This window comes from Oncorhynchus nerka, linkage group LG6 (assembly GCF_034236695.1).
Source record: "Oncorhynchus nerka isolate Pitt River linkage group LG6, Oner_Uvic_2.0, whole genome shotgun sequence".
NCBI lineage: Eukaryota > Metazoa > Chordata > Actinopteri > Salmoniformes > Salmonidae > Oncorhynchus > Oncorhynchus nerka.
The window spans coordinates 48138702-48146585 of NC_088401.1; the positions used below are offsets into that span (position 1 = coordinate 48138702).

General features: G+C 42.3%; 1 protein-coding gene across 3 annotated transcripts; it reads left to right on the forward strand.

Annotated features, from left to right (window-relative positions):
* The first annotated feature begins 482 nt into the window (after window positions 1-482).
* On the forward strand, window positions 483-6772 carry LOC115130505 (T-cell immunoglobulin and mucin domain-containing protein 4-like). 3 transcript variants are annotated; one of them, XM_065019594.1, is made up of 16 exons: window positions 486-610; window positions 719-1057; window positions 1484-1546; window positions 2323-2385; window positions 3163-3225; window positions 4334-4372; window positions 4509-4637; window positions 4751-4918; window positions 5063-5133; window positions 5211-5445; window positions 5590-5640; window positions 5766-5843; window positions 5994-6067; window positions 6168-6255; window positions 6344-6374; window positions 6482-6772. In XM_065019594.1, the coding sequence occupies exons 1-16, from the start codon at window positions 562-564 to the stop codon at window positions 6534-6536; spliced, it is 1596 nt and encodes a 531-aa protein (XP_064875666.1). In that variant the 5' UTR covers window positions 486-561; the 3' UTR covers window positions 6537-6772. The 3 variants fall into 3 exon arrangements, with proteins under 3 accessions (XP_064875668.1, XP_064875666.1, XP_064875667.1); XM_065019595.1 differs by having other exon boundaries at window positions 489-610; window positions 6174-6255; XM_065019596.1 differs by lacking the exon at window positions 5590-5640 and having other exon boundaries at window positions 483-610.
* Window positions 6773-7884: the final 1112 nt, after the last annotated feature.

The window sequence follows — 7884 nt, forward strand, 5'->3', positions numbered from 1 at the left end:
GGGGCCCTAAAGCGGGTTAGGGGCTAAGTGGCTTGCTTAAGCAGTGGGTAGCACCTTGGTACATTGAGTTGTCTGGATGGGGTGTCTTCTGGGCATCTAGGCTCCCCCCAGTAACACACCTTCAGATCTACACCTTCACTATACCCCAACCCTACCCTAAACTTGCTTGCAGCATGTCCTTGAGTAACATCCACTGTTCAAATGTTGAAATGACATCTGTCGATGCAGCGTCTTTGCTCCTAAACATTGGAGTAAACAATTTTGTGGTGTCAACCGTGTTTCACGAGGAACCAAAACCACTGAAAAGGAAACAGGCCCGGAACGCGACCCTGCTGCAAACCAACACAACTGATGATGTGTGCAGATTAAGTACACTGTGTCACCTGATTTATGTATGTGTGGGTGTGTGTGTTTGTGTTTGTGTGTGTGTGTGGTGTGGTGTGTGTGTGTGTGCTTGTGTGTGTGACAGTGCAGTAGGGGTTTAATTGTGAGACAACAGTGCGGTCATGTTTTGTGCGTTTCAATTGTTGAGCAGAGCCTGTTGAAGGTACAGACACGCTCATGGACTCATACATCTCCTGTTGCTGGCTAGTGCTCTACCTTTTCTTTGGTGAGATCATCATCTTAGTAGTCTGATAAACAGTCAAATCAAACCAACCGGAAAAAAAAGCACATTTTTGGTAAGACTCCTTTGATATCATCTCTTTCTCCGTTGTAGGCGGTGGTTCTACAGTAACCATCCAAGGCTATGTCGGTGACGTTGTGACCCTAACATGTAAGTATGACGCCCGGCATTATGGTACGCTCTCTGTCTGCTGGGGTCGTGGTCACATCCCCAACAGCGGCTGTGGCAATGAGGTCCTCAGGACGGAGGGAGTCAAAGTGACCCACAGGGCTTCGGTCCGGTACAATCTCCAGGGTGATCTGAGGGCAGGGGATGTCTCTCTGACCATCACCCAAGCACAGGTGAAGGATTCTGGGTTATATGGCTGCCGTGTGGATATACCTGGATGGTTCAATGACCAGAAACACCATCTGGCACTCGTCATCAAGCCCGGTGAGCGAACAATTGTGCGTTTAAGCCATTTAGTCATTTAGACAGTCATTTCATTAGATCAAATTAAGATTAGTTACAAGGTTTGCTGAAAACTTTCTGTAGAGCAGGGAAGGCTATCTATGCAAGGTCAACAAGACTAACTTGACCATCATCTATACTTATCTAGTGGGGGGTAAGCTGAGCTCCCCTTGTTTCTTGGAAACCATACACAAAATGTATCAAATATTTAGGCAGAGGTCATCATTTCATGGAGTATGTGATTGAAAAAAACACATGGATAAGGATAAGTCCAAAAAACAAATTTTCACCAATTGAATTAATTGTGTTAGAGGTTTCATGATATCTTTGTTATTATTTTATATATATATTTCCCTTGACGGGGTGATGCTGAATGTAAAAAAAAAAGCTCAAATCATTCCATTTCAGCTCCTGAAACAACCCCTGAACCGTGGATCTCTAGAGAGAGCACAACAGTTGGCTACGCTAAAGGTACTATGTTTACAATCGCTATTAGTTGGTGTTAAATGCAGTGGTGGAAAAGTACCCAATTTTCATACTTGAGTAAAAGTAAAGATACCTTAAAACTTCTTCAGGATTGATGGGTCCCCTGCGGGACGGTTGAGCTAACGTAGGCTAATGCGATTAGCATGAGGTTGTAAATAACAAGAACATTTCCCAGGACATAAACATATCTGATATTGGCAGAAAGCTTAAATTCTTGTTAATCTAACTCCACTGTCCAATTTACAGTAGCTATTACAGTGTAAGAATACCATGCCATTGTTTGAGGAGAGTGCACAATTTGGGCAGTCTTGATACAACAGTTTGAACAGAAATGCAATGGTTCATTGGATCAGACTAAGATTAGTTAAAAGGTTTACTGAAAACTTTCTGTAGAGCAGGGAAGGCTATCTATGCAATCTTGACCATTGTCTATACTTATCTATAGGGGAGACTGGGGGGTAAGCTGAGCTATCCTTGTTTCTTGGAAAGCATACACAAAATGAATCATGTGTCCAAATATTTAGGAAGTGGGCATCATTTCATGGAGTATGTGATTGAAGAAACCACATGGAAAAAGATAGGTCCAAAAAAAACAAATTTTCACCAAATTAATTAATTGTGTTAGAGGTTTCATGATATCTTTGTTATTATTTTATATATATATTTCCCTTGACGGGGTGATGCTGAATGTAAAAAAAATGCTCAACTTACCCCACTCTTCTCTACGTCAAATTCAATCAGTCCATTTGAATCTATTTCAGCTCCTGAAACAACCCCTGAACCGTGGATCTCTAGAGAGAGCACAACAGTTGGCTACGCTAAAGGTACTATGTTTACAATGGCTATTAGTTTGTGTTAAATGCAGTGGTGGAAAAAGTACCCAATTGTCATACTTGAGTAAGAGTAAAGATACCTTAAAACTTCTTCAGGATTGGTGGGTCCCCTGCGGGACGTTTGAGCTAACGTAGGCTAATGCGATTAGCATGAGGTTGTAAATAACAAGAACATTTCCCAGGACATAAACATATCTGATATTGGCAGAAAGCTTAAATTCTTGTTAATCTAACTCCACTGTCCAATTTACAGTAGCTATTACAGTGTAAGAATACCATGCCATTGTTTGAGGAGAGTGCACAATTTGGGCAGTCTTGATACAACAGTTTGAACAGAAATGCAATGGTTCATTGGATCAGACTAAGATTAGTTAAAAGGTTTACTGAAAACTTTCTGTAGAGCAGGGAAGGCTATCTATGCAATCTTGACCATTGTCTATACTTATCTATAGGGGAGACTGGGGGGTAAGCTGAGCTATCCTTGTTTCTTGGAAAGCATACACAAAATGAATCATGTGTCCAAATATTTAGGAAGTGGGCATCATTTCATGGAGTATGTGATTGAAGAAACCACATGGAAAAAGATAGGTCCAAAAAAAACAAATTTTCACCAAATTAATTAATTGTGTTAGAGGTTTCATGATATCTTTGTTATTATTTTATATATATATTTCCCTTGACGGGGTGATGCTGAATGTAAAAAAAATGCTCAACTTACCCCACTCTTCTCTACGTCAAATTCAATCAGTCCATTTGAATCTATTTCAGCTCCTGAAACAACCCCTGAACCGTGGATCTCTAGAGAGAGCACAACAGTTGGCTACGCTAAAGGTACTATGTTTACAATGGCTATTAGTTTGTGTTAAATGCAGTGGTGGAAAAAGTACCCAATTGTCATACTTGAGTAAGAGTAAAGATACCTTAAAACTTCTTCAGGATTGGTGGGTCCCCTGCGGGACGTTTGAGCTAACGTAGGCTAATGCGATTAGCATGAGGTTGTAAATAACAAGAACATTTCCCAGGACATAGACATATCTGATATTGGCAGAAAGCTTAAATTCTTGTTAATCTAACTCCACTGTCCAATTTACAGTAGCTATTACAGTGAAAGAATGCCATGCTATTGTTTGAGGAGAGTGCACAATTTGGGCACTATTGATACAACAGTTTGAACAGAAATGCAATGGTTCATTGGATCAGACTAAAACTTTGCGCATACACTGCTGCTGGTGGCCAATATCTAAATTGCACCTGGGCTGGAATAACACATTATGGCTTTTCTCTTGCATTTCAAAGATGACGGTGCAAAAAATATATAACAGTTGTTTTTTTCTTTTTATTATTTTTTACCAGATCTAATGTGTTATATTCTCCTACATTCCTTTCACATTTCCACAAACGTCAAAGTGTTTCCTTTCAAATGGTACCAAGAAAATGCATATCCTTGCTTCAGGGCCTGAGCTATAGGCAGTTAGTTTGGGAATGTCATTTTAGGCGAAAATTGAAAAAAACATTACGGATAGCCAGCGGCATGCTCCAACACTCAGACTTAAGCAGTTCTTTCAAGTATTTTTTACTTAAGTACTTTACACCACTGGTTGAATGCACTGTTGATCGCTGTTATAATCGTTACGCAAATATATATATATATTTTTTTTTTACATTGAACCTTTATTTAACTAGGCAAGTCAGTTAAGAACAAATTCTTATTTACAATGACGGCCTACACCGGCCAATTGTGCGCCACCCTATGGGACTCCCAATCAAGGCCGGTTGTGATACAGCCTGGATACCATGTTGATGCAATTGGATTATGTTGATACATTACCGTAAATCGAAAAAACTAGGAAACAATGCCCAACCAGTTTATGTGTGACGGGATTATTTAACGACTGTATCAGAAACACTTCCAATAACTGCTGTCTCATCTACTTGTCAGAGCAAACCACAACAATGCAGACAACAATGGGTTTGTCAGGTAAAATCAAATCACCTACTCTATTATATTACATCCTGTATCACTTTACAAGGTACCATCTAGAAAGATCTAATAAAGGGAATTCATCCTGCTTAATGGCCCTTTTTAATAACTCGCATAACTGTGTTGTCTCCAGTACCTCCAGACCCTCCCAGAGTGGCAATCCAAGAAATATCAGCTAGGTCCATCTCTGTATGGTGGAGCGCTGGCTTCGATGGAAACACCCCCATCACAGGTTTCCACCTGGAATGCAAGAGCCAATCGGGTAAAATAACAGAAATAACCAGACTTGCACTTCCTAATAGCTTGAATGAATGGGTGCTACCAATAGTACAATTTGAATGTTTACTCACTCTTCGTAATTTTTTGCTGAAACAGACTCCTGGGTAGATGGAGTACGAGGCAGCAATATTCTGCCTTGGAAGAGAGAGACCGCTGTCAATGACCTGCGACCCTTTTACACCTACAACATCCGCATGTTCACCAAGAACGACATGGGCTTGAGTAAACCCAGCAACGAGCTCACCATCACCACTAAGGAATCAGGTATATCCCCTGATCAAACAACCTGAGGCTAAATCTCAAATGAGATTGACCGCCTCTGTCACTATCTCTGTCATCTCTCTGTCACTTCGAGCTAAGTAAATGTCATCATTTGTAAAGTATCTGAAAAATATGTCCTCCCTCTAGCCCCTGATGGTCCCCCACAGGATGTGAAGCTTGAAGCCCTTTCCTCCCACAGCATCAGAGTCACATGGAGGGTACCTTGCTCTTTTTACCTATTTTTTTGTATTTGTATTTTTTGTGATTCAATTGTCTTGTCCTCTTCCCCGTGCAGGCCCCTGAGTTGTCCCTCCAGAACGGGCTGATCCGGGGCTACCAGCTCCGCTACGGTGAGTACAGTCCCCAAGAACGGCTTCCTGTCAGGGTGGTGCATCTGATGGACGGATCAGAGAGCTTCACCATGAACAGCCTGCAGGAGGCGACAAAGTACAGTGTGACGCTGCACACCATCAACAGAGCAGGCCTGGGGCCGTCTTCACAGGAGCATGTCTGCTCCACTCTGACTAATGGTGAGGAGAGGTTTTCAATGGTTAGCTTTTGTGAAGTGAAGTGGAATTACGACTTGCCCCATAGTTATTAGAGTAAAGAAAATGCACACATGAATTGGTTATGTGCATGTATTCAACTACCAAGATACTTATCTTATTTGTCAGATGATCAGCAGCATATGACAACAACTCAAGCAACAACAGCACTTCAGACAGGTGATAACCTGACTCCAACAATTTATTGAGAGAGATTTTAACTATGAGAAAATGAAACTGCAGTTGAATATAGGCTCCTTTCCACTAGGTGCTATTGATCATGTTAACCTGTAATGTCTTTCAAGAACATTCAACCTCAACCATTGCGACAACAACATCTTCAACTGAGACATGGCTGCTTGTCACTGACAGTCCCACTCAAGGTAGGCTATCGTGTTGCTTTTCACGGTGCATAATTATACAACCCAGGGCACAACTCTTCAATTCCTCAAAATAGTAAGCACATATTCACTTCCCCTAACAACAGACTGACCAGCTTCTCATCTCTTTGTCCTGTTTCCTGTACCATATAGGTCAGAGGGTAGACGACTTCTCAACTACTAGAGCACTAAGTAACTCTACGACTGACCCAGCATTGAGTAAAAAAGTGTGTTCACATATCTGTATTCTGTACTTGGATACTTAAAATGTGCATTGTTGACAATATTATTAGTACCAAACTAATAACTTGTGTTTTTATTACTGAGGAACAGAGCGGTCATCTTGTTGCCATCCTAGTGCCAGTGCTGGTGCTGGGGCTGCTTGTTGTCATGGCGATCATATGGCAATTTAGGCGTGAGTAAGCCTACAGAATTATAGATTATCATATGGATCCCTTTTCAGATATTTTTGATTCTCTCCTAATCTATCCCCCTCTCTTTAGGTACCACATTGAAAAAAGGCAACTGGAAAATGTAAGCCTAAAGTAATAAATACCGATATCCCACTTTGTCATTTGATCTAAGTATAGTTCTACACGTCCCTCCCCGGTACTACATTTTCTCATCTCTCCCTCGTTCAGATTATGGAAGAACAACGACTTTCTGTCCTTCGGGGACTCCGAGCCAGCACTGTAGAGACCTCTGGGATGTTAGAATTCCAATCAAGATCATGCAGTGGTCACCGTGGGGTTAACATAAAGAGTAAGATGATATATATGATGTCAACTATGCCATAGTGATAGGAAGTGTTACTAATCGACCGGGGCCTCCCACTGAACTGATATTGAAAGAGTACTTATCTTACAATGAGATCAACTGCAATGTACACGATGTGGCGTTTGTGTGCACATGTTAATAAATGCTTGCTTATAGCTCGCCTGACTCTTTTCTTTTATGGGCTCACGCACAGATACAGTCACTATAAACAATTTCATGGGTCCAGTCGCTGTCAACAATTTCATGGGTCCAGGCGCTATCAACAATTTGATGGGTCTAGTTGCTGTCAACAATTTCATGGGTCCAGTCGCTATCAGCGATTTCATGGGTCCAGTTGCTATCAACAATTTCATGGGTCTAGTTGCTATAAACAATTTCATGGGTCCAGTTGCTATCGAAAATGTCACGGTTCCAGTTGCTATCAACAATTTCGGAAACACTACAGCACATTTACAGCAACACTTCAATACAACATCCAGTCTGTCCTAACTATAGCCACCAGGGGGGTACAGGCACATGGTTGTATAAGAGGGGACTTCGATTACATTCCAGTGTTCACTCGGCCCTCTTTCTCTCAGAGCCTGCATGCATTTCTCCAGGGGCCGCGGCTCTGAGACTCTCTGAGGCGCTGTAGCCCGCTGGATTTCCACCCATCTGTCCTGTAAATCTCGCAATTGGTCTAATTAATGTGCTGAATGTGGAGATGTGTTACCTCTGTGGAGCCAGGCCCAGGCAGCAGCTGTTACTGAGGGAGTTCCCCACAACGGGGGAGCGGAGGGGGGATACCCACCCAGGCCTCTCCCCACTCCCTTAGCCCCCCCCCCATGCAGGGCCCACACAGTGGAGTTAGGATGGAGGGATGGATGAAAAGATGAACTGATGGATGGACGGATGAATGTCCTCAGTGACAGATAATAGGCTAAAGCTTCTCAAGCATCATCCTAATACTTTCTTTACTCAAGCCCTCCTTGTGGACCAGTTTCTGAATACGGAAATAATCAACAAGTTACAAGTTGCTGGACCATGCCACTGTCTTCAAAATTCTTCACCTCTTCCTACCCCTGTATTCCAGCTAGAGCATGAACCATGGCATTCAAAGAAGCACATGTTGTACGGCTGGTGCCAGGAGTTTGTTTGTTACCCATAGCAGTATGCTATACCCCTCCACTCTCCATGCCACGCTGTGGCTATGGCCTAAACACACTGGTGCCACATCCCTCCTCTCTGCCGGAGGACTTCCTTCTATCTCTGCCTCAGTCTGTCTCTC

What these genes read in the sequence shown, in the direction of transcription:
- LOC115130505 (XM_065019594.1), top strand. Translation starts at nt 562, where the DNA reads ATGGACTCATACATCTCCTGTTGCTGGCTAGTGCTCTACCTTTTCTTT. An exon ending in GGAATGCAAGAGCCAATCGG is followed by an intron (nt 4,638 to 4,750) that starts GTAAAATAACAG and finishes TTGCTGAAACAG; the next exon opens with ACTCCTGGGTAGATGGAGTA. An exon ending in AACAACAGCACTTCAGACAG is followed by an intron (nt 5,641 to 5,765) that starts GTGATAACCTGA and finishes ATGTCTTTCAAG; the next exon opens with AACATTCAACCTCAACCATT.